Source organism: Gobius niger, assembly GCF_951799975.1.
Source record: "Gobius niger genome assembly, chromosome: 7".
Taxonomy (NCBI): Eukaryota; Metazoa; Chordata; class Actinopteri; order Gobiiformes; family Gobiidae; genus Gobius; species Gobius niger.
The window spans coordinates 29,461,869-29,489,178 of NC_136858.1; the positions used below are offsets into that span (position 1 = coordinate 29,461,869).

At 41.5% G+C, this 27,310-nt stretch overlaps 2 protein-coding genes across 2 annotated transcripts in view; one reads left to right on the plus strand and one right to left on the minus strand.

The window, feature by feature from the left end:
• On the minus strand, window positions 1-26,985 carry fhip2a (FHF complex subunit HOOK interacting protein 2). The gene is made up of 18 exons (XM_079559739.1): window positions 26,743-26,985; window positions 25,001-25,155; window positions 24,187-24,265; window positions 23,802-23,971; window positions 23,069-23,173; window positions 22,876-22,998; window positions 22,590-22,802; window positions 21,499-21,695; window positions 19,883-19,997; window positions 19,665-19,741; window positions 17,790-17,982; window positions 16,690-16,853; window positions 15,053-15,199; window positions 12,137-12,227; window positions 11,919-12,062; window positions 9,840-9,980; window positions 3,689-3,792; window positions 1-162 (listed from the first exon to the last, which is right to left on the minus strand). The coding sequence occupies exons 1-18, from the start codon at window positions 26,801-26,803 to the stop codon at window positions 51-53; spliced, it is 2,391 nt and encodes a 796-aa protein (XP_079415865.1). The 5' UTR covers window positions 26,804-26,985; the 3' UTR covers window positions 1-50.
• The window catches only part of ablim1a (actin binding LIM protein 1a), a 109,947-nt gene continuing 109,029 nt past the window's right edge, over window positions 26,393-27,310 (plus strand). The window contains exon 1 of the mRNA XM_079559755.1: window positions 26,393-26,763. Coding sequence (XP_079415881.1) covers window positions 26,748-26,763 — 16 coding nt within the window. The 5' untranslated portion in view covers window positions 26,393-26,747. The remainder of the gene's footprint in view (window positions 26,764-27,310) is intronic.

Below are 27,310 nucleotides of genomic sequence, written 5' to 3' on the forward strand. Positions count from 1 at the left end.
GTGATCGTTTATTTACGTGCCGACCCTCGGGGCGGACAGAGGAGCAGCGTCTATGGAGAGGAGGACGAGGTGGCGTGGAATTTGACGAAGGCGATGGCGGCCAGCTCTTTGCAGAACTCCTCCAACACGATCACGCCCTCCAGCAGAGTCATGTGGTCGATGCTGGAGAGACACAGTTAAAGATTTGAGATTTATTGAGTAAAACTATGGATGAGGTGGACAAATGTTGTAATGTAGCTTTGTCAGGTAGATGAGTTGAAGATACCTGCAGTTTGGGAATGGTTTTCACATTAATTCCATTTTTCAGCTCCTTTTCATAAACTAACACTTTTCTCACTAACTAAACCAGACATTTCAAACGTAAGTCACACTTTTCTTCATAGTTTGGCTGGGGGTGTGCGTCTTATACTCCTGAGCGACTAATATGTTAAATCTCCCCCCCCCCCCCCCCCCCTTTTCAAAAATAGAAAGCTGCAGACCCGGAGCCGAGACAGATCCAAGACGGTGAGGCAGATCTGCCGTGATAGTGCGCCCTCTGCTGGTAGGAGCAGATCCACGACTGTATTATTTGTTAATAATATATGTTTTACAATTATTGCTAGGTTTAGGATTAAATTAGGGCTGTTAGGGCTAGTTTAAGATTAGGGTTAGGTTAGGGTTGTTAGGGATTAGGGTTAGGCTAAAATTAGAGTTAGGCTAAAATTAGGGTTAGGGAAAGGTTAAGATTAGGGTTAGGTTGGGGTTGTTAGGGTCAGGTTAAGATTAGGGTTAGGTTGGGGTTAGGTTAAGACTAGGGTTAGGTTAGGGTTGTTAGGGTCAGGTTAAGATTAGGGTTAGGTTGGGGTTAGGTTAAGACTAGGGTTAGGTTAGGGTTGTTAGGGTCAGGTTAAGATTAGGGTTAGGTTAGGGTTGTTAGGGTCAGGTTAAGATTAGGGTTAGGTTAGGGTTGTAAGGATTAGGGTTAGGTTAGGGTTGTTAAGGTTAGGTTAAGATTAGGGTTAGGGTTGTTAAGGTTAGGTTAAGGTTAGGTTAAGATTAGGGTTAGGTTGGGGTTAGGTTAAGATTAGGGTTAGGTTAGGGTTGTTAGTGTTAGGTTAAGATTACGGTTAGGTTGGGGTTGTTAGGATTAGGGCTAGGTTAAGATTAGGATCGTTTAGGAACAAAAATAAGCAATTTGTATGCTGTTCGAAGTTATGTTGTCTTTATCAATCAACAGAAGCATCAAATTACACTTTCCAAAATATCTTCATAAGAATTTTGTTTTGTTTTCATGAAGAAATTTAAATAACTAGCCTACTCACTTGTAACCCGCATTTCCTGAAGCAGTTTTAATTTTGCGGGTCTGCTTCCCGTACAGCCACAGCCCCGTTTCCTTATACGTGTGGGGTTAATCCCAGGTCACTTCCTCCTCCCCACTACTCCCTGTGACTGTGGCTGGTGGCGTGTGGTTTTGGGAGCTAAGGCTACTACTAGCGCCGATTCCACCCTGATCTACGCTCATACGCTCAATACGCTCAATACGCTCATATTGACACTCCTATAATGGCATCACGCTTGTGATGACCGTTCGAGCCCCACACCTTCAAACCTCTCGGGCTGGGACCACTTCTACCCGAGTATCTTAGATAGTCGTCAACGGTCGGGTTTTTTGTAAAGGACTGAACCAACCAATCCACCCTTTTTGAATCGCAACCTTTCAACTTTCTCCTCTTGATGGCGAGCTATTGACCTACCAAAGTGGTAGGAATAATCGAACCTGAACTGAACTGAAAACTCAAAGAAAAACAACTTCTTTGAAGTGCATTCTGCACCACATTGTTTTGTTTTTGTATTTGTGTGTATTGTTTTGTAATTATATCTGACCTATCAATAATATATATACACTTTCATAACCTCCTATATTTATTATTATATACCGTATACATATATATATATTGAATACACTATTATATTGAAAACTATACATATTCAATACATTTTTTTGAAACGTTCCTCCTGTATATGTGTTTTATTCACACACTCTGGCTCCGTGGCCGAATCTTCTTCTGGCACAGTCAACCCTTCTAGTCACAAAGCGTTACACACTCCTCACCTGTGTGAAGTAGATCAACATCAATCAACATCAATCAACATCAACCTTTCTAAAAGCTGACCGCCTTATCCAGCAGAGGGCGCACTATCATCTGATCTGTTTCGGCTCCTGGTCTGCAGCTTTCCCCTACTCCCTTTTTTTAAATTCAACTAATAATTTCACATGCCGCTAGAGGGCGCTGCAGGCTAATCGAGCAGCAGAAAGAAAGTTTGGAGTGAGTGGGAAAGCTAATCACGGGCTAAAAGCTCGATGGCCACATTTAGAGAATCGAATTCGCAAATGAGAGCTTAAAAATCGTGCTGCCGGGAGAGGCTTGTCAACGGTGCAGTTACGCCCCCATGCCCTGGTAGTTGCCAAGGCGATTGTTCAGAAGTGACACCGACGATGAAGATTTTGTATTTATTTATTAGTATGAAAATATGCAATTGACTCTGTGCATAACTTCAAATCAAAACAACGCCGCCCAAGAAGTGACTTCCTGTTTCGATCCAGCACGCCAAAATAAAAGCGCACAGCTCGTCTCATTGATTAGTTCAGCAGGTACTTGCCACACTACAAGAATATAATTAAATACACACATTTTAAGTGTTTTGTCTGTTAATAGTTAGGCAGAAAGAAAGAAAGTTGAACTAATGAATGTGATGGTGCTTTTATTTTGGCGTGCTGGATCGAAGCAGGAAGTCACTTCTTGGGCAGCGTTGTTATGATTTGAAGTCATGCACAGAGTCAATTGATTTAGTGATTTGGTGTGAGATCAAGAGTTTGGTATGTTCTTCATAGTTATCTGAACTGTTTATGTGACGTTAACAAACCAGACACATATTTAGTTTGTTGTTTATGCTTCATGTGGCTAACCAACGCCTATTCAGCCTGTTGTTTTTTTATTCATTAGACATTTTTTGGCCAGTGCGTCTCGTACTCCAGAGCGACTTATAGTCTGGAAAATACGGTACTTTTAACTTTTAAATTTATATAATATTATATTTAATATTTTTAAAGTTTTATAATTGTTGTTGGCATTATACACCTTACCCAAGGACAACAGCTGAGAACTAGCTTTGCAGCTAATGCTGACACATTTACAGAAATGTTCATTAATGTGTACTGTCCCCGTCAAAAAAAAAAAAGAATACATAAAACAATAAATAAATAAATAATTCATGACTTATGACAGGATTTATATAGGCAGAGGCAAGTCAGATTTAATGCTTTTTAACCTCTTACACTCCACCTAAACCCAGTTAGACTTTACCCAAATCTGAAAGTTTCTTGCCTGGAGAGCTATAGGCCAGTGTAACATCCCACTTGAAAGCTAAGACCAACTAAACTGATCCAAACAGATTTTTTTCCTTGCGTTGTCACTTTTTTGTCGTTTTTTTTTGTTGCACTTTCATCCTCGTTATTGTGTCACTATTTTGATCCTTTTTTCAAGAAGTTTTTAGATTTGGGTAAAGCCAAACTGGAGAAAATGTGCTCAGTTCAGGTGAGGGTTAAGACGTTACTGTCACCGTCACGCAGTGTTGAGTGAGCCTGTTATCAAAGTTTAAATCCACTGAACCACCACTTACTAACATGCAAGTAATGAAATAAATTTACTTGATTCCCTCCGGCTCCAGCCCGAGCAGCCTCTTCCTCACCAGCAGCAGTTTGGGCGTGAAGTCTGGGATTCTCTGGATCCTCAGCATCAGATCCCCCACCACCTGAAAACAGAACAACATAACTCTCGGTTTACCTGCGCAACAAGAGACAAAGGGCAATTACTACAACAATGTGGTATGTTTTAGACTATAATTTTTACATTGGCCATTGACTCCTACAGTAAAAAGCGCAATGTCATAATTTTCCAATGAATTCAGATTTAATACTAGTTTGAATCTAATAGACCCTTTCGCTGCTGACATCATCATAGACCGGGAGCCAGACCCGCTCCTCAGGCACATTTTTGCTACCTTTTCCAAACTAGTATCTTTCAATAGAGTATATCTTGGGTCATTACCAGTGGGGACCCCCCATTGCAACTCGGCCCCGTTCGGCCGTGGGACCCCAAAAACCACTTTAATGGGACAGGCTTCAGACAGAACTTTGTGATTCTCTCCAAAGTAGTGCTGTGGTCACATACAGAGTCACAGATGAATGAAATTCAGAACACAGAAAGCTGACATGATGAGGAACAAAGGAATATGACAGTTTTGGGCTTTAGCTTTTTCTTTTTCCATATATTAAACAATATATCTACAAAAATGCTAAATAAATGTCATATAGATAAGAAAAGCACTTCACAAATGAGTGCATTATTGTCTTTTGTGTTTATCTTTACCTTTTCAAATGTAAATAGAAAACTGCCCCAACTCATTAGCTTCACATTAAGCCCAAGACGAGCTCAGTACCTCTAACGGATCAGCAGCTGTAACAGAAAATGTGTTCCATGTTCCTTCTCAGAGCTGTGGAATTCTCATGCATTTGTCCATATGGGCCTGTGAGAACATTCCATGGTGAAGTTACAGCTTTTAGGACAACAGTTCAACTTCACCTTTTTGGATTTGCTTCAAACTTGGCACAGTTGATGTTGATATACTAAATATTCAGTGAATACAATTTGAGCTGCATATCTTTTTTAATGTATGAGTTTTAGGGGATTTCAGTAGGGGGTAGGGTTAAAATCAGGCGTTGATGCAACTAACAAATTTCACTAACTTTAGAGAATACGGACGTTTGTGACAAACTGTTGGGAATTTTAGTACTTATTATATTAATATACGTTATATATTATTATATCGAAACATTGCATGAACAATATATGAGAATATGTTGCCAGTGTCATCACTAAGTATGATATATGACGGTTCAAACATATAACATTAACTTAACAGCAACTAAGAACAGTTTGGGACCTGTTCATCAGCCTAATGCCACTTTACTTAAACTACCCAGTGTTTACTGAAGCAGCATTTATTGCTTTGTGGTTTATCATCTTTCTATGCATTTTCATTGCACCTGCTGTGTTACTACTGGCAGACGAGTCGACTTGTGGGTAATAACTTATTGAGGACTTTTTTTCATACAGTCATCAATTTTAGGTTCTTTGTTTATGTTTTCTCCCTCAACATCTTTGTTTTATTGTGAGAGTAAATGTTGGACCAAATTCACACTTTAAAATAACCATTTGTGAACATTCACCTTTGGCTTTTTTTCTAAAATTATTAGTAATATAAGTTTGTGTAACGCATTATCCACTCACAAAAACCTAACCTGCCCGGTGCGGTTATATTAGATTAGATTCAACTTTAATGTCCACCTCGTTTAAATGTGTCTTCAAGCTCATTTCTAGCCTGATTTCTAGAGCTTTGGATCCCCAAAACACAAGGGAATCTGTCTTGACTTTTCCAGAATTACACAGACTAACGTTTCAGGAATCATCCATTTCACTTCTTCATTTCTATGCCACTATATTGTAAAATGGCTGGTTATTCATTATTCTGAATAACAATAATAATAGTATTTTTTTCTTCTATTCTGGATAACTGAGTGTTCTTATTAAATTCTGAGTCTATTGTGGTGAAGCTTCAGTTTAGACCAGGTTTATGTGTGTTTAGACTGGATTTGGATCATATCTAAACCCAACCTTAAAAGGAACAGGTTTAGGCTCTGAATCGGTAAACACAGACTCAGACTGTGTTAACTCAAGCTCCAATTAGACTGACTCAGGCAGGGTTGCCAGGTTCTTGGGCAGGTTTGACTTCTGAGGCCTGGCAACCCTAGACTCAGGTCAGCTTTAGACTGGGTAAAGGGGAAGGGAATCATATTTTATATAGCTCGTTTCATGACACAAGTCCCCCAAAAAGGGCTCCTCAACAGGAAAATATTACCAAATACCAATGCCACCAACACTTGGGTCTCCAGTACTCACCGGTGATAAGCTACTGTTGTAGCCACAGGTGCCCTGGGCTATGGAAGCAAGGCTGCCAGTATGTGTTTAGACCTCTCCGACCAGCACCTCTCTCTTACACACTACATTTATACATGGACAATGTGGGTTAAGTTTCTTGCCCAAGGACACAATGGCAGTATGCACCTGCGGAAGCTTGGATTCTAACTGGCAACCTCACATTCACGACCCCGCTTTTACCATCTGAGCCACTGTCGAGGCATTACGTTGTTTGAGAGCTTTCAGTTAAAAACGAATCCTTAAGACTTAAACGTACACTGTTTACTTAAAGAGGGGGTATTATGCTTTTTTCAGTCCCATAGCACCAGTCTATATCACACTACAATGATGACAAACCTTCTGTTGGTCTGTAAATGCAGTAAATTAGAATAACTGCCTTGTATAAAATGTCTCTCTCAAAATGGCTGTAGTGAATGTCTTGAAATAGGCCTCTGTCTCTTTAAGAACCTCTGAGCCTTTCCGACACGCCCCCTCCACACGCTGTCTGTGGCATCAGTGGGGAGGGGGTTCTGCTGAGGAGCAGTGGTTGGTTACTGGGCTGGTGACGAAAGCTCGGAGGCGTCTCCAGGAGGTGGGGGCGTTCCTAGGAGGACTCAGGCAAACCTATCCCTAAAATGGCCGCCATCAGAGTTTTTACAGATTACTCAAAAATACGTGAAAGTGCCAAGGCAACACTTCAGGCATGTTTTTAACGAGGGAGTGACAGAATAACATGATGGAAAACTTGAAAAAGTTGATTTTGCATAATACCCCCCCTTTAAAGGATATTGACCCCATATTATAGCAAAATAGTTTTGTTTTAACCTCGTATTGAGTCACAAGAACAGAAACAACTGTATTTGTATTTGATTCAAGAAAAATAAGTCTTTTACAACTTAAAAAAAAGTCTAAAAGGCTGCTGGGCACGTCCCAAAGGGTACCTGGGTGCCCGTGGGCACCACGTTGGTGACCCCTGCGTTAAACCATCGTGTATATTATATAGAGATGACACTGGCAACATATTCGGTATTGATTGTCAAAGATATTTTGAAAAGTAGAAATAAGTACTAAAATTCCCAAAAGTCTGTCACAAACGTCTGTAGTCTCTAAAGTTAGTGAAATTTGTTAGTTGCATCAAGGCCTGATTTTAACCCTACCCCCCTTTGAAATCCCCTAAAACTCATACATTAAAAAAGATATGCAGCTCAAATTGTATTCACTGAATATTTAGTATATCAACATCAACTGTGCCAAGTTTGAAGCAAATCCAAAAAGGTGAAGTTGAACTGTCGTCCTAAAAGCTGTAACTTCACCATGGAATGTTCTCACAGGCCTATATGGACAAATGCATGAGAATTCCACAGCTCTGAGAAGGAACATGGAACGCATTTTCTGTTAAAGCTGCTGATCCGTTAGAGGTACTGAGCTCGTCTTGGGCTTAATGTGAAGCTAATGAGTTGGGGCAGTTTTCTATTTACATTTGAAAAGGTAAAGATAAACACAAAAGACAATAATGCACTCATTTGTGAAGTGCTTTTCTTATCTATATGACATTTATTTAGCATTTTTGTAGATATATTGTTTAATATATGGAAAAAGAAAAAGCTAAAGCCCAAAACTGTCATAATCCTTTGTTCCTCATCATGTCAGCTTTCTTTGTTCTAAATTTCATTCATCTGTGACTCTGTATGTGACCACAGCACTACTTTGGAGAGAATCACAAAGTTCTGTCTGAAGCCTGTCCCGTTAAAGTGGTTTTTGGGGTCCCACGGCCGAACGGGGCCGAGTTGCAATGGGGGGTCCCCACTGGTAATGACCCAAGATATACTCTATTGAAAGATACTAGTTTGGAAAAGGTAGCAAAAATGTGCCTGAGGAGCGGGTCTGGCTCCCGGTCTATCAGTGACCTCAGCCTGAGACAGGAAGTGAGAAATGAGATTAAGCTAAAACTAGCAATTATAAGTGTAAAACTACAACTAAATAATGTGGTCCTGTTGTGGCTTACGGTGCAAGAACAAGAGGAATGACATTTGAGATGAAAAAATAACGTTTATCTGATGTTTCCAACAACAGTTAGACATTTGTTTATTGTTACTATGACAACAGCTACCATGGAAATAGATAGGACTCTAGTTTCCTGTTTCCAGCTAAGCCCGGGATGTTTACAAACAATTAAAGGGTCAACATTCAAAAGAGCCTATAGTTTAAAAATGTGGAAAGTGGAGCAACTGAAAATTATATGATGGTAACTATGGTAACTGGCGAACTGCAGATTTCTTTGTCTTAGTTTAATATCTGTCATTACTGGGAGAATCCACACGGAACAAAAACTGTTTCAAAATTCATCATCTTCACAGCACATATGAACTAATGTCCAATTATTTTCAATATTCAAAAACATGAGCGTGATGTTGTCCAGTTAATGACTTTCAAACATAAAAATAATATGTCAGGTTTCTGAAAACAATCACTGTCAAATACTGATGAGGAAAATCATTTGTACATTTTCATTTTGCTGGCTTCTTATAAAAACTGTATTTCTCCCATAGAGTTGTATCGGCCCCTGCCTCCACCTCACATCATCACATTCTAAAACATGAACGCCACCTATTTCAGGCTTTATAATGACATTTAAAGAGACTCGATGCAAGGTGGTCATTTTATGCTCACTACTGCCACCTCAGGTCTAATGTGTAACTGCAGCTTCTATATTAAGCTCGTGCATGACGGCACTTCGGACCCGAAGTAACACCTTTTTGAGTGACAGTGCAGGATTTTAGAGGCAGTTGTGGTGAAAAGGTCTGAGCTCATTCTATACATTAGGACATGGCTGGAACATGTAGGGGAGGAAAATGAAAACTCTGTTTTGTCCCTTTAAGGCCTCATTTAAAGACTTTTAATGCCCAGGGGAAACCCTGCAAGAAGCACTGACACTAATCAAGTTTTGACAAGGACCACTTTAATATTTAATCATCTAAAATGTTATTTCACGACACAGCTGCAGCTGGATTGTCATGAGATTGGTCTGTTCACAAACTCACGAAATTTGTCTCTTTACATTTGCCGAAAACAACAAGGACTTTTCTCAAAACTTAACAAAACAACACGGCGAAGCCAACATATCTAAAATAATTCTAGAATTGTAACGTATTTCCTGTTCATGGCGTTTTGGCCAATCAGCAGCAAAACTCTGCCAAAAGTCCGTCCTCTTCAACAAACTGATACTACAGAGCTAATGTTATTTGCATTGTACAATCTGGATTTTGAAGGTTATCCTTAAGTATAAGTTAAGTTAAGATATACCTTATTAATCTCCATAGAAAAATGTGTTCTCTGCATTTGATGATCATAGGAGCAGTGAGCTGCCAGTATGGGCTGGCGCTCGGGCCCGTCTCCATGATGTGGAGCCAGGCTGGTGGTCAGAAACACCTGGCTGGATTAACTTATTGCACATGTTCTTACAACTACGGGGCGAACATGCAAACTCCACACAGAAAGGCCCCGTCCAGGTGGGAATCGAACCCGGGACCTTTGAGCACGAGCACTAAACACTGCCCCACCGTGACATGATGGAAAAACTAACAATAGAGATCAGGGTCACATCAAAATTCAAACACAAATCCACCATGTTTGATGATCAGGCAGCAACATCCACTTTTACATCAGCCTAAACAATAAAAAAAATAACTAAATTTCCAAGTGTAGTAATGTTTATTTTGTGTAAAGTTCTACGATGTTTTCCTTCCCCTTTAGCTGAAACATGTAAATGTAAACTCTGCTTCTCCTGTGAGTGCGGGGAAGCAGAAGCGAGTGGTTTCTCACCCTGACGATGACGGAGAAGAGGGACCTGCAGCCCGGGGCCAGGTTGATGTAGGGGTCGAGCAGATACTCGTGTAAATGTGGATGAGGCAGCAGGGACAGTTTCGACAGCACCGCGGTCACCTGGAGGTTCACGTCGTACGGCTGGAGAACAGGGAGAGACACAGATTAAAACAACCTGCACAAAAGGCCAACTCCAGTGCCCACAGATACAAAAAGTGTCCACATGACATCCCATTAGAAAGGCGACAGGAAAACAACTGAATGAAGAAATGACTTTGGTTGCACTGGTTTTAAACTGCACCCATTAACTTGCTGATAACGTCCTAAACTGTCCAAACAGCGTCACTTCAGGAGACAGCTGGAGTTCATTAGCGCCGTTCCGCCGGAGCTTTGCAGAATCAGCAGCTCATTTGCATTTTCCATTTGATTTCACAAAAATAAAACAAACCTTGACAAAACAACCCTTGTAATACTGAGTAAAATAAGTTAATACCTTGTCATAACACGACTCAAAAATGATTGGCCTCATTATAAAGCAATTATTTTAATCAAAGTGATCAGCAGGACAGATTATTTCTACACTTTCTCTGTAAAACTCATACGTGTCTAATTACGACACAGTTAAACATAATTTAGGGAAATATTTATAGTGCAGAATTTCGGGAACTAATGAAATCTTCGATCATTGTGCTGAAATATCATCTGGGCAGGTGAACAGAGGAAAAATACATTTAGTGATGTTAATCTGAAACTTCTGCTGTAGATTACTTCAAAATACGACATTTTATGCCTAAAAATAGTCACAATTGTGTATATTTTCAGCAATACTAATGGATAGACCCAAGTTTACATTTATTGTGATAGCTAGTTTGATTATTAGTTACTGAGATTTTGATATCTTGTTTATTTTTTGAAAAAGCTACAGTATTCTTATGTGAAAAAATCTGAAAATTTTGCCTTGTTTTTTGTGTTCAAAGCTCAATAAATCAGGCAAGGAATTAGGTATTAAAACAATCCACGAACAGGGGCAAGTTTTGTATTTTTATACTCTGACATGAAAACTAAGATGTTATGGGAGAAAACTAGCGAAAATCTCCACAGTGTGTGAAAAATCTATATTCCCACCTGCTGTGTCTCGCCTTAAAGGGATATTTCAGGATTTTTGACATAGGGCCTCATTTCCTCGTTATCCAGAGTGTTGCTGATTTCTGGAGATATTTTTTTTTGTAACCATATAAATGTTTGTGTCGATAGAATAATTTTTGGAATATAACTGACCTTGCATCACATGAATGATCGCATTTTGAGGGACTATTTTCTAGCAGATCACTCCGCCGCTGTGTAGCTTATACAACCACAGAGCTTTTGCTCCTCAAATATAAGCTCTTTTAAATGCAAAAGGGTTAAAATGATTGGATCGACACAGACATTTATATGGTTAGCGTGGTGTTATAAGTGATTTGCCTCAGGTGCACTGTGGTCAGACTGTTTTTAATGCAGGCTAGCTGATACCATAGAAATGTGCTAGCCTTGCACTAGCCTAGCGCCACGTAACTCTTCAAATATGCATGAATTAAAAAATATATCTCCAGAAATCAACAACACTTTGAAAAACTAGGCCCTATGTCAAAAATCCTGAAATATCACTTTAATATGTGAAAAAATCTGTAAAAAAAAAAAAAAATTGGCCTTGTTTTTTGTGTTCAAAGCTCAATAAATCAGGCTAGGAATTAGGTATTAAAAAAATCCCTCTGAAAAAATCAAAACGATGTAGCTACTTCCAGGTTTTCTCCGCCTCGAACGCAACAAAATACAAATACAAAACTAGCGAAAACCTCCACAGTGCGTGAAAAATCTATATTCCCACCTGTGTGTCTCACCAGGTGCTTTGGCCTTGAATCACCCATATTGTTTTTGAGGAATGAGGAGTGCCTAAACATAGCCTTTTAGCAGCGTAATGTTATAATCTAGATTGGCAAAAATCCAAATCAAACCAGCCTTCGACCCGTGTGGAGCCAGGACTTCACAAAGAACTACCCAGAAACTAAACCCAGGACTAAATGGCAAAAGGTCACCGACCTGATCGAGGATGCGTCCCATTCTGTCGAACAGGACTTTCAGAAAGTGTCCCTCGAAAAACGGTAACTCCAAATTGCATTTCTCTAGAGGTTTGGGGTGTCCTCTCCAGTCCCAGCGCTGACACACGCCACAGTAATCTTTGAACTGTCGACACACAAAGAAAGGTCAGGTGACGGGAGGAGACGGGTAGAAGCATTTGAAGAGTTGATATTGTTTACCTGTCTGTGTGCGTCTCTGAGGTAGGTGTCGTAGCCCGTGCCTTCGACTTGATATGACGACTTGGCCTCATCGGGAACCAAACATAAGAAACTGCAAGACAGAAGTAGCATCGAAATATATAGTAAATAACAGAGTAGGGAGGAGAAAATGTAATGCTTTTAATGTCATAGCACAAACACTGTCTCATTTCCGAAGATTCGAAACATCAGTGAAACGAGGGATCATTTTGATATTCAAAAGCAAATCACACCAAAAATAATTGTGCACAACTTCAGCCAAAACATGTTGTAGACTATAATTGTTGTATTTTACACAAAGTTATGCAGTAAAAATGTTTGAGCAATGTATTTTCCAAGAAATGTTGATATTAAAGGGACTATAGGGAGTTTAAAAATGTTAAAATTATGTATTTTCCTCCCCCACATGTCCCAGCCATGTCCCAATGTGTAGAATGAGCTCAGACCTGTTCACCACAACTGCCTCCAAAATCCTGCACTGTCACTCAAAAATGTGTCACTTCGGCCCGAATTGCCGTCATGCACAAGCTTAATATAGAAGGTGCAGTTACACATATGGCCTGAGGTGGCAGAACTTGCAACCAGCCCCTTTAAGACCATTCGAATCCAATTTACTGCTTTTAACCTCTTACCCCCCGCCTTAAAGGAATAGGCCACTGTTTTTAAATACTGAGATATGAAGACGGCTTAGACGGGTTGATGTGTAGCCGTCTGGTCTTTACTCATGCGCTCAGTCACGTAAACAGAGCACAGACGGCGTTAGCATTTAGCCTCTCCCAGCATAGGTATAGCTCCAAACTGAGGTGAAGTTAGCTGCTACCAAGCTCCTTCCCTATTTAAATATGGTTACATGAACCACAAAATTAAACGTGTCCATTTCCTAAGCGGATAAAAAGGGGAACTATATTGCAAGGCGTAGTAATATTACTATATATACTTCCACTTTTTATCCGCCTAGTACATTGACATGTTAATTTTGTGGGACTATACTTGGATCGAACATAACTCAGTATTTAAAAACGGTGGCCTATTCCTTTAACCTCATTTGAAAGGCCTAGAAAACTGATCCCAACTTTTTTTGTTGTGTTGTCGCCGGGTTTTTGTCACATATTTAAAGCGTTTTTGTCCTGTTTTGTCGCTCTTGTCACTCTTTTCTCACTTTTCTATTGTGTTATTGTTCATAAAAAAAATTCCCGCACTTTTCTGTCGCTCTTTCGTCGCCTTCTTGTTGCTTTTTTTTAATCACTTTTTTCGTTGCTTTTCTGTCATGTTTTGGTTGCGTTTTCATCCTTGTTATTGTGACACTTTTTTCCCCCAGACATTTTTATATTTGCATAAAGCCAAACTGGAGAAAATGTCCTCGGTTCAGGTGGGGGTTAAGAGGTTAAATGACTTGAGGCTTTAAAGTAGAATTCCTGCATAATGAGGAGAGAACAGTCTAGTTTCCTTCCTGATTGGACCTGAATCCCCCTCCTCGTTTCTTGTGCACAGAAAAGCTCATCTCATTGGTTCACATCCTGCCCGACTGCAAAAATATGATTTCACATTACACCTGGACCGTCAATTATGCGCATTCGCTTTATTCTTTAACCCCTTAACTCCCACCTGAACCGAGCACATTTTCTCCAGTTTGTGCTTTACCCCAGTCCAAAAGCTTCTGGAAAAAAGCTGTGAAAAAGCAACAAAACGGAGACGAAAACAATAATGGAAATGTGACAAAAAAGTGAAAAAACATTGACAAAAAAGTGACGAAAAATGGATGAAAAAAGTGGCAAAAATGTCACAAAGATGTCACAAGAAATTGACAAAAAATGGACGAAAAAATGACAAAATGTGACAAAAAAAAATGACAAAAATGTGACAAAAAAAGGACAAAAATGTGATTAAAATTTGACCAAAAAAATTACAAAATTTTGACCTTTTTTTTTTTTAAATGACCAAAAAAAATGACCAAAAAGTTACAAAAATGAACTTTAAAATTGATGGAAAAGAATCTGATAACGTGAGGAAAAAGATCCTCTCGGTTCAGGCGGGAGTCAAGTGGTTAATGCTCCGTCCACACCAAACTTTATTTGGGCGTCAAAAACGCGCGTCACGCCCGTTGTTGGACGCCTGTGCTCATTCAAGTCAGACGCTCGTAACCAAGCGTCAAGACGCTCTCGACGCGCGTCAAGAGCGTCGTCGTGGAGCGCGTTGGGAGCCGTTGTCAGTTATCAGTTATCAACATGGATGACATAGAGAGAGTGGCTTGGCTTTTATTGCTTCATAAAGCCAGACAACGTCGTCTACGGGCTCGTCGGCGCCGTGTCTGGATTCATGAGATCGTCTGAAGGCGTTCTCAGTTTGGCGAGTTTCACCATTTGCTCCAGGAGCTGCGCTCGCACGAGAGTCGCTTTCAACGGTACTTCCGCGCTTTTAATCCTGGTGTTTAGATAAAGAAGCACTGATGTGTCTTTCTAAAAAAAAAAAAGTCCCAGAGCGGCTGTAGCTCCGGTTCACAAAGAAGCTACGTCCGTAACTTGTGACTTGTTGACATCTGTGGGGCTGGCGTAGAATCTGCCCCGGTGGCTCAGCTACAACGTACGTCACTATGGGGAGAAAGCTCCTGATTGGTCGACGCTCGCGAATTTCGCCAAAAAGTTCAACATTTCCCAACTCGAGCGTCGGCCGCGCTCGACGCCCTGGAGGCGCGTCAAACGCTCACCAAGCGCGAAAAACCTCAGAACGCGCCGCGGAGGAGGCGCGTGACGCGCTGCGGGACATCTTGACGCCCCCCGGAGGCGCGTCCTCCATGTATTTTAAATGTAAACCTGACGCTTTGGAGGCGCCAAAACGAGTTTGGTGTGGACGGAGCATAAGGCTCTGCGGAAACTCCAGTTCTAATGTGCAAGTCTTCACCTGTTCACGATCTTGTGCACCTCCGTCTTCCCGTCTGATTTGGAGTGGTCTGGGCTCAGCGGGGGAGACGTGCTCAGCCAATCGGAGCCGGACAATCGACTGTCCGGGGAGAGGTCGTCGCCGAACAGCGGGTCCTCCTCCAAGTCTCTGCAGGGACAACGTCAAGGTCAGATTCCTCTATTTACGTGCAGCACTGGTGACGTTAGCCTATATGTGAGATCATTTGTTTTGTCTTGGGAGTTCAGAAAGAAAAATGGTTTGGATTGTTTATATGTAAGAAAGTATAACATATTTAGGTATTCGTCAAGTTCAAAACATTCCTTATACAAGACCTACCCCTATAGATACAGACGGCATCGCTGGAATCGCCCATATATGGTCATGTTTGAAAACACAACCTGGAGAAAAATCTAAACTTTCTCTAATTATTCAAAAACTACTTTAACAAATGCTGAATTATGAATATAATGTTATACTAAATAAAGATACAAAGACATGGAGAGGAGTGGTTCAACTGCCCATAAATACATAAATAATGCAGAATGCAAACATGATGCTAACGCTAGCTGGCGTGAGCTACAACCAACGTTTTTTCGCTTCTACTGAACAATCTGCTGTGAATATAATTTCTATGATGAACATCCATATGGACACGATTTAGACTTGACTTTATTTATGTGATAAATAAGTTTATGTTTGGAGTGAAGAGTTGCCTGGCCTGCCAAACTACATGCTTTTTCATAGATATTTCAAAGACATATAGTCTTTAGGTAGCGATAAGTAACGATTTCCTGGTGGGCGTGATTGACAGACGGCATCAACCAATTAGAGAAACGCTAGATACGTCACGGCAGGAAGCCTTTCCAAAAACGTCCTTATTTACGAGGAGTGCTTTGAACGCTGTTTCTTGCTCCGGTTTTAGGGATTACATTTTTTTTTTCAAATGATTTAAAAAATGAAAGAGCAGAAGAAAGCCTCGCATAACTCGCCGCGCACGCCATCTCTATTGTATTGGTAGAGTGTGGTGACGGCTTCCGCCTCTTGGGGGAATGAAGTCCCGCCTCTCGGTGCGTGATTGGACCGATGTGGGTAAAATCGTGAAATGATAGGCTGCGAGGAGCTGTCCAGATGGTTCTTCTTTCGAACAGAAAGGAGGAGAGAACAGTGTCTGGCAGGCCAGGCAAGAGTGAAGAGTAGCGTTTCCCAAAAGATTCTGTTTTCCCCCTCGGCGAGGCCACGCCCCTTTCTATGACTTTTTGGGAAACACAATTTTTCACTCTTTTTAGCCATTTTCTGGTGGAATATGAACTTATTTGTCACATAAAGTCAAGTGTAAATCGGGCCCATATGGATGTAAGGCTGTAATGAAGTAGCTTTATTTAACAAGCTTCCTCTAAAAATAAAAATATAAATCAGATAACTACTCGATATTCTCTATGGTTCAGTCAAGGTAAAGATGTTAATGTGTTTTGTAATTATTCAAAACACATCTCACATCAATAATCCTCTTAATCGCTGCTCATAATTAAACCAGAAAAGCAGATCAGAACAGCAGGTGCTACAGAAAAAAGGCTAAGTTCATGCACTTTATTTATTTCGCTGATAGTTTTTGGGAGTAAGGCAGGGCTGGTCCTTACACGGCGTCATGCGGCTGCCCGTTCTCCAGCGGCTCTCGGTCGTCCGGGGGCTTGTTCTCCAAGTAGTTCCGCTCCTCCAGGCCTCGAAGGACTAAGTTATGGAGAATGTGTTGGTTCGGTTTTTGGATGAGCTGCTCGAACAGTCGCAGGGTCATGATGCTGATCTGGAGACACGAGAAGATCGTTTACTGTGAGGTTCAACAATTTACCTGGGAAACACTTAAGTTTCTTTTAATAAATCAGCTTTATTTCAAATCACGATTAGGGCTGGGTACCGTTAGACGATACCGGTCTAGGATCGGAGAAAAAAAAGTATAGAGGTAACCGAAAAATATATATATGTATCTTTGGATCCAAGTTTTGATGCTGTTGGTCCAGGGACAGCATTAACGGAAGTGACTTCAAGTTACTTTTTTTTTTCTGGATTTTTCCTTGATTTTTATTGCCCAATGTTTGCCCCATTTTTCCCATTTTTTCCCCATTTATTTTTGAATTTTTTTTGTTATTTTCCCAATTTTTCGCTCATGCTTAATTACTAATATTTTCCCCATATCCCCCAATTCTTTCAATTTTTTCCCAATTTCCCCCTCCATTTTCTCCCAATAAAAACAACATTTTTACCCCTCTTCAATTTATTACAAATGTTTTCAATTTTTTCACACTCTTTGTCATATTTTTCCCCTCATTTTTTTCTCCTTTTTTTTTTACTGATATTTCCCTATTTCTCACCCATATTTTTCCAATTTATTATTATTTTATTTGCAGTTTAGCTCCTTGTTGTCATAACTTTTCCCAATTTTCTCCCATTTTCCCCCAAAATTATTCCCAATTTTCCACACATTTCTCAACATTTAGGATGAACTGCAGATCTTCCAAACATTATTGTTCTGTTTTCTGGTTCTAGACGACAAATATTTTAGTATAGATATCCAAAAAAGTATCGTATCGGTATCGAAAACCCAGCCCTAAGCAAGAAATGAGTGAACAGCTACACGCCAATTAGCCTCGCTCAGAAAATCAGCAGGAACTCGAAAACAAACTTTATCAGATGCTGCATTACACCATAAACACACTGTCTACAGAGGCCTGGATGGACAAACCTCGTCAGACAGGTGGTCACAGTGCTCTATGAGCCTGTGCCTCAGTGGCGTTTGGGCGATGGTGGCCGCCGTCTCCGGGTCCTTGTCTTCTCCCAACAGAAAGTAAACGGTCTCCTGCAGCAGCGCCTCGGAGGAGACCTGTCGGATGATCCGGTTCAGGAGCGCCGTGGACGTCAGGATCCCCACCTCTGACCTGCAGACACAGCAGAAGATATGGACTAAAGGTTAGAGCGAAGAACCAGGTATAATCAATAAACGGCATGTCGAGACTGGAATGTGAAGGAGATTTACTGTAGCTCAATCGCACACAACTGCTTCTCTGCAGACGACATCGATGTGTAAATAGTGAATGAACAGACCCTCTGGACCAATACTACTACAAATGCATGACAATGTTTCAACATAACAATTTTAAACACTACGAGAACTGCTAATTTTTATCTTTTGTGACGTGATATACTTTTTACAATCTGATGCCCTGCTTGTCCGGAAGTTGGACCCAGGACCGAGGTGAGTTGACCACAGCCACTTGGATTACACCTCTTATATTTTTCCAGACCGGGATTACTCACAGGCTGGTTATCATTTGAGCTTGAATGATCAAATACTTTGTCCATTAGAGTACATGATTTAAGGAAACTGTTCAAAATCATATAAAGAAATCCCAATAGGAATAGGCCACCGTTTTTACATACAGAGATATGTTCTTACCTGAGCTAGGACGAGCTCATTTGTACCTGTCTGGTCTTCACATATGCCTTCAGTCATGTAAACACAGCACAGACAGCGTTAGCATTTAGCCTCTCCTCTATAGCTCCAAACAAGGTCAAGATAGAAACTACCAGCTCTTCCACGTTTCCCGTATTTAAATATAGTTTAAACAATGTGGATTTTCTAAGCGGATAAAAAGGGGGAACTATATTGTAAGGCATAACAATACCAGGAGCAGTTCGACATCTGCACAGTAAAGTGAAGACATTACTGCACGGATTTCAAACTACTCCTGGTATTATTACGCCTTACAATATAGTTCCCCCTTTTTATCCGCTTAGAAAATCCACATTGTTTAATTTTGTGTAATTATACTATACCATATTTAAGTAGGGAAAACGTGGAAGAGCTTGGTAGCTTCTATCTTGACTGAGCTATAGAGGAGAGGAGGAGAGGCTAAATGCTAACGCCGTCTGTGCTGCGTCTACATGACTGAGGGCACACGTGAAGACCAGACAGGTACAAATGAACTCGTCTAAGCTCAGGTAAGAACATATCTCAGTATGTAAAAACGGTGGCCTGTTCCTTTAAGCCTGGTTTCTTTGCAACTTAAACTTAACCTCTTAACCCCCACCTGAACTAAGAACAACAGTGTAATGCCTCATTTGAAAGCGAAGACCTCCGAAAGTGATCGTAACTTTTTTGTCACGTTGTTGTCGTGTTTTTGTCCCATTTTTGAGGCGTTTTCATCTCTTTTTTGTTGTGTTTTTGTTGCTTTTCCCCCCTGTGTTTTTACCACGTTACTGTCAGTTTGTTGTAGTGTTTTCTTCACGTTTTTGTCACTTTTTTTGTCATCGTTGTTGCTTTTTTATTGTTTTTTTTGCATCACGTCACGCCCGTTTTTGTCACTCTTGTCACATTTTTGTTGCGATCCTCTTTTTTTGTCGCCATTTTGATTTGGGTAAAGCCAAACTGGAGTAAATGTGCTCGGTTACGGCGGCAGTTGAGAGGTTAAATTAGGGCTTGTAAAAGACGCTGAAGTGGTGATGTTACAGAGAGGAGGACGACTACTTTCTATACTTTTGCATGAACCGAAAAGCAGTCGGTCTAAATAAATTGACAGAATGTGATGAATGATTGATGGGAGAAAGAAGCGTCACTCACGTCTGCATAAGCTGCGGCTCCATCACGGCCACAAAGAAGCGCTCCCTCACAGCTCGGGCCATGACGGTCGCCGCCGACTGAAAGTGACAGTGACAAAAAGACACAAAACATTTTTAGTCCAGCCTCCTGCCTCCACTCCAAACGGGCTTCTTCTGGTGCTGTCAGTGAGAACAATATGACGCATCAAAACACTGTGAGTCAGCTCCTTCGGTACAGACCTTCTGCGCCTCTTTGATGAGCTGGTCGCAGTAATCCAGCCATGACAGGAAGGAGATGAGAGCCCTTTTGCCAGTGAAGATTGCTGCATCCTCTTTTAGGTTATACACGTCCAGACTGAATAAAGGGAATACAAAAGGGTTAGAAATAGCACAACAGCACAACTGTCCTCCAAATTTCATTTCTGTCTCAGTTATCAGAATTTTTACCACTGGAAAAGTTTACTTCTGAAATATACAATCAGGCCCGAACCTTTCATGAGGGATGGGACCCATTACTTTCAAGCATGGAAGCTTTCTTTAGTAAAGTGACTATGGCTTAAAGGGGCTATACGGAGTTTAAACATGTTAAAATTATGTATTTTCCTCCCCCTACATGTTCCAGCCATGTCCTAATGTGTAGAATGAGAATTATTCAACACAACTGCCTCTAAAATCTTTTCTTTTTCTGCCTCCACATTCTATATAGAAGGTGCAGTTACATGTATGACCTGAGGTGGCAGTAGTGGGTATAAAATGACCAACTTGCATCTAGCCCAATGGCCGCTGGCTGCTCTGCTTTATGCCCACGACACTAGAGGCCGCTCCGCCATTGCTGTAGAACCTCCATATCGCCGCTAGTGCCCCATTGAAAAGCATTGTAGTTTAGACACTTTAAAAACAACTTTAACGTCTGGTTTCAATTTTTTTCAACCGTAGACTAGGCTAGATATTCCTCCTGAGATGACGCTGGGTTAGTCACAATTTAAGAAACCAGGCTGGTTTTCGTGAGAAGAATTTTAGAAATCTCGTACTTAATGAGGGTCGGACTGTTAGCATTGGAGCAGCGCGAGCTACACGTCACGCAAGGGCCGAGTCTACAGTGAAGAACCTGCCCGTATGCCCTTTTTAGGAACATGCTTCGTCAGAGCTGGGGAGGGGGAGTCTGTAAATCCGCCATGATTTCCCCCATAACCGTAGTCATTATGGTAAACGGGGAGGAGTGAGCACGAAGCTGTCCATTTATATATACAGTCTATGATCTAGCCCCTTTAAGACCCTTGTGTCATTTGTAACAAAATGTAATTAAGTTTATGAATCATAAGTGTAAATGTATCCTTTGGATGTGAATCAAGTAGGAATTTTGAAGGCATAAAATGACGGTTGCTGCTTTGCTCTGTTGTATTAGGGATTTTCATATGGTTTAGGGGTGAGCCATATCGTATCGTATATCGTTATATCGTTATATCGTTTGTGGACATGATATAATTTATGTTACGCTCAGCTCCATCAGAACAACACTGACTCTAGAACACGGGAACAGGTGCATTAAAAGTAAAATGAAATGAAGGGTGTAAACTGCTTGAGTGGATCACATTCATGAGGAAATTAGTTTGCTAAAATATCTTTAATCGATTAATTGGTTGCTTTACAAAACGATTAACCGTTAACCACCGGCTGTATCTTATTGCACTAGATGTAAGAAATTGCAACATTCGACACCTGTCTGGCATATATCGTTTGAACACTATTATGAAAGAAGGTTTGAACTAAAGTGGAATCTTCAAATTCATGGATTAAAATGTCATTATTTTTTACTCTGAGAGACAAGTATTGGCCGAAAACACATTAAATCCTACCCCCAGTTGACGGACTCCACGGTCTCGATGTCCAGCGGGTCCATGGACGGCGGCAGAGCTTTGTAGAAAGTCACGAGTCGATCTGTGAGCAGCTCACACAGCTCCGTGTTCTCGGTCAAACATTTGGCTGCAGCCGGCTCTGGGAGACTGACCAGTAACATCAGGCCCTCGCACGCTTTGACCACGATCCTGCCGTCCTGGGAGGGAGAGGCGAGCGTAAAGAACAAATATGACTTTAGGATATGATGACAAATCAAGACAATCACATTTCACAAATCGGCAAGTGAAGTAAGTTAGTGTCTGTTGCTGTTTGGCATTTTTCTGAGATATCTCTCTCTTATGAAGTCAAAGCTGCTGTGATTTGACGCTCTGTCGCTGTCTGACCCTTTCACAATAAGAGTCTTACTAAAGCGATTACACACAGTGACTTTTATTGTGTAAAAGGCAAACTGGAAGCAGTCCGTTACCATAAGTTACTACTTGACCAAGTAATTCACCAAAGTTGGACAAGTCTTTATATTTTCAAAGACATGGATAAACAGCGCATTTGTGAACCAGGTCCAGGATTTAAATGACAAATGAGATGCTGCAGCGACTGACAGAACTGAAAGGACGAAGGACACTCTCGCTTCTTCACACATGTGCTAGGTAAATAAATAAACACACTGCGATCTACCCAGAGCAGCGGTGGGAGGCGGAAAAAACACTGACATAAATACCACTGAAATAGACACAGAACGCTGGGTCTAAAGCTCTAGATTGAGGAGCCTGGTCGTGTGTGTGACTGTAGATGAGGCTCGCTGTTTAATGCTCGCATTAGCGCCCGTCATTGCGTAGCAGAAAGTTAGCGTCTTGGGTTTGCTTCACTGACAGTGAAAAGAGTCAACTGTGCAGAAGTTCTTAAAACCGAATCTCAGAAAAACGACAGATCGTCAAGCTCTGGAGATCAAAAGTCGGTCTAATATCTTCATATCGCCCAGCCCTAGTTCTCGGTACAGACCATTCAAAACGTACTTGCTTCGATATTTAAAACAGGTAGGTTTAATTTAATCATATTGTCTGTATAATGACAGAAGTGCTGTGTTTCTTACGGGGCTCTTGGTGAGGTTGAGCAGTGATGTGACCAGGTTGTAGTTGCTGCTGCTGCTGTTGTTATTGTTAGTGGTTGGACTCGACGCCGCCGCCGCCGCCTGTGGCTCTTCTGGTTTATCAGACGTCTGAGCTTGACCCGTGTCAGGGGCCAAAGCCTCATCTTTACCCTGTGCTGCTCCAGGAGACCGAGTGTCTGGTCTTTTTGTCTTGTTCTGCAAAACCAAATAACAATGATTACACAGAAGTAATGCATTTTCCGCTTTGTTTTATCACAACGGCCCCTACCTCGAGGAAGAAGTTCACTAGATAAGGATCCTGCTTGAGTTTGGCACAGACGATACAAAGAAATTGAATCTCTTCATTTTCTGTCGGTGCAGCAAGTACCTCCCCGCAGAGACGGATCAGTTTCTGCAGCATAAATAAACAACAGTTAGCATTCGGACACCAAGAGGAAAAACAGTTTGTCAGCGAGCCTCACCTGTACAGGTCTATGGACATTTATATGCGGAAGGAGAGGCTGACGGATGTGCGCCAAGAGCTTTGTATAAAAAGTGAGCACCTGTTGCTTCATTCCAGGGGGACACTAAAAAATAACAAAACACATCATTATAGCCGAAGGACTCGGACTGAGCAGTAGTAGAGCTTCAATCTAGGTTGGAGAGAGTTAAAGGGATATTTCAGGATTTTTGTCATAGGGCCTCATTTCATAGTTTTCCAGAGTGTTGCTGATTTCTAGAGATATGTTTTTGTAGTTCATGCAGTTCTTATATTTGAAGAGTTTAGTGGCGCTAGGCTAGTGCAAGGCTAGCACATTTCTACGGTAACAGCTATAGCCTGCATTAAAAACAGTCTGACCCCCAGTGCACTTGAGGCAAATCACTAAATCACTTCTAACACCAGACTAACCATATAAATGTCTGTGCCAATAGAATAATTTTAACCATTTTACATTTAAAATAACTTATATTTGCAACATCTGCTTCGTGGTTGTATAAGCTACGCAGCGGCGGAGTGATCTGCTAGAAAATAGTCCCTCAAAATGCCATCATTCGTGTGATGCAAGGTCAGTTATATTCCAAAAATGATTCTATCGGCACAGACATTTATATGGTTAGTCTGGCGTTATAAGTGATAAGGAAATGAGGCCCCATGTCAAAAATCCTTAAGTATCCCTTGAAGTAAAGCAGTGGACAAAACCACTAACTCCTTACATCGGCTTTGCCCAGAGTGTACAGAGTCTCCAGTATCTTGTGGTGCAGCAGATACTCCATACACGGCCCTGTCTCTCCAGACTCGCGCTCCGCCTCCTCCTGGGTCAGGATGTCCAGCATCTGTTCCAGGTGAGACGGGATGTTTGTGTCTGTAACTGGGGCTTTGTCATCTAGAAAGACAAATAAAATAATAAGACAGAGCAGTAGCTGATTCTGTAAAGCAGCTCGTGACAGTTGTAAGGTGGAGTTATATGAAAACAGTGAACATCAAAGTTTCACTTCCCGCTCTTTTTGAAACAGGATTTATGAGTTATGAGTGAGATTACGATAAAGCACAGCATTGAGTCTCTGTATCAAACATATTGAGTTTTGCTATTGTTCTTACCAGATGTCTCAATGTAATAATGTGTAATAGCCTTCCAGTGATAAACAAAGTCTTCTTGCAGGGGCAGTGAAGGGGCCAGCTGGAAATAAAAACATCACATCAAATACATATCATAACATTTCAGACCATTTTCTCTGCAGCACATCTTGCACTACATTGTTTTGTGTCCAATTGTTGTTTTTATTTATCGCAGATCTAGGTCTGAGGGGTAGATATGTTAACAGTTTACCAGTTCAACAACTACTACATTCACTGTCTGTCATGAAGCAGCTCAGAACAGGTTTGAGGAATGTCATGACTGGATAAGGGACTAAATAACCTACAACACTTCCCATTATGCTCAAACTGGTCAAATGGTCAATGGAATCAACAGAATAAATGTTATACAAAATGAAGAGTATCCTTGTTTATCATTGTGCAACTTCAATGATGTTTCAAAATCACTAATACGTGTCAGCTGGTCCATCTGAGAGCTTCTTGTGGCTAGTAAAAGCTAAGATTAGCGGCTAACTAGCACCACTTGCGAAACACCCTTTCTCAGGAAAAATGGAGAAGATGTACACACGTGGCAGTCAACTGTCCTGTTTGTTAACACCAGTCAGTAAATAGACAGACGGTCCTTTAGGCTCTCCTCAACGGCCAACAAGTGTAAACAAACAACACAAACACAAAACGCTAACACTAGCTGTGGCTACTTTACTAGCACAGATGCTAACAACAGTAGTACAGTGGTCAAAGACTTTGTTTTTCTCAGACATAAGACATGAGATACACGTGAAGCTGAACACAGTTGTGTATTTTAGCCAATACTCACCGCTTCGACCGCATGTTGGAGGATGGACGTGAATTTGGAAAACATTTTGTTCTTGGACTGGACTAATTTCTCTCGAGAAGATCTAGAGAAATCCTCTATCTTCTTCTTCCTGCTGCTGCCGCCCCGATCCAGATTGGAGGTTTCATACACTGACCCTTGAACGAAAATGATAAAAGAGAGCAATAAAACCCTTCACACGTAGAGGACAGACGTCTGCAGGCTCGAGGCCTGGCACTACACTGTAAACAACACGTCTGCGGACTGTTCAGGACGGGGTCTATGGACGGGACACGGTGGCACTTCCCCCGCAGCAGCGCCGCGCTCCGCCGCCAGGGGGAGCTGTCACACAGGGCATAGATAAAGCAGACCCGCTGATAATTAGGATGCATTACCGCCAAATTACCTGGAATGGCGTTTCAACATGATACACTGGTGTCAGTTCAAAGGTAAGTTACTCAGACACAACTTTCATGAAGGCGAGACACTGCAGGTGAATAGGGAAAAAATGTATATTTACAGATATCCATTTGAAACTGTTGCTGTGGATCACTGGCATAAATGTGAGGAAAAAACACATGGCAAGTTTTCTGTTATTTTATCTCTTCATATAAGAACAAGGTGTTTTATGCCTAAAAATGCCCCAAATTTCCCATTCAAAACTCAATAAATCAGGCTAGGGATTAAATAGTAAAAAATCCCTCTGAAAAAATCTTCCAAATATTGTTCAGTCCAAGGCTGGAATATCTGAAGTCTTTAGGTCCGACTGACGTGGACATAGTGTCGCCACAATGTCAGAAAAATGTGTTTTGAGAAAAAGGGCCTTGAAATTGCATATAAGTCTATGGGGGAACATTGAATCAGCGCAATATTTAAACATGTCATTGTGAAGATTAGGCATGTTTTCTGTTTCCGGGTGAAAGCTTGTATGTTCAGAGACCAATTTGATCATAAAAAAACCCTGAAAACTGAAAAAATTGAGTTTTGCCTGTAGTGTCTCCCCTTAAAATGCAAATAATAACCTGCAGCACGGTCCGGTTTACAGGTAGACGTGGGCCAGATTTGGGCAGTTTTAGACAGTGCACGTGTCCCGATCGATCACAGTCGTAATGCATAAATAATCGAAAAACCGGTCCCGCTAAATATCCACAGCTAATAAATAGCCCAATTAGAGGAAACCAGGGCTCGTAAAAAAAAATCGCATTGGCTTCTTTAAAAGGTCAACCATCCAGACGCTGTGATGCTATTAAAGGCAATCTGAATCTGCATGGAAGGCTTGACCTTAATGAAGACAATTGGGCCGTTTCACTGAGCCTAATATCTCATCTGTCACATCCAGACACGAGCGTTGAGATCACGGAGCAGAGTCGGGGAGTCACTTTAACTCTCCCGCTGCCTGTGCGCGCATGCAGTCACGCGTCCTCGAGGTTAAATGCGATTTTCCCCTCATCATCATCATCAGCGGGTCGCTCTCTCCTCCAACATGGACGTGAACTTGTGGAAAAAGTGAGAAGGATGCTGTGTTTTCCAGGACACGCCCTGTCGCTGGAAAGTGCAGCTCTCCATCCCCGGCCAGAGCCTCGGCTTCCAAACGCAATGAGCGTCCTCCACGTTTCATAGCAATACGCTCAATGACAACCCGAAGAAGAAGAGGAGGTAATAGCCGGCTGTCACGCGGTCCTCCTTCCCCCGTTTCCCGAGCTACACCGGCGGATCGGCTGCAGAAAGAAGGAGACGGCACCTACCAGGCATGTCTGCTGCAAGAGGTGAGTATCCTACACTGCATAAGGCTTCATAACAACGCATGGAGGTAGAAAAAAGTCTCTTAATTGAGAAAGGAGGGTGCCTCGCGCTGGAGACGGGCGCAATGGGGAGGAGATCTCATTTGCACCGTGTGAGAGGTGGCCAATCTTGTTGCAATAATGTAGCATCGGTGCGTTGGTGAGCAGCTGGATCCACTGCAGCCTTTTTTCCAGACACACCACAACTTATTCTGTTGATATGGGGGAGACTGACTGCTCGGCTAAAAATAGATCACAGTCATCAAAAGGCTTTCAATGTCCCATTTCAGAAAATAAATGTGCTTATGTAGCCTGCAGTGGATGAGGGATTGTGCATGTTGTGAAACTACTGCCCCCACACTCTGATGATAGAGAGGCTGTGGCTAAAGTGCAAGTTTATAGGCCACCTGTAGAACCAGACGGTAGAAAAGACCCTCATGTAAACTGATATATAGCTACTAATTGCCTAAAAGTATTGCTTAAAGTTGTCATTCGGTCTACTTCAATCTTTTTCATCAGCTACTGGGAAGAT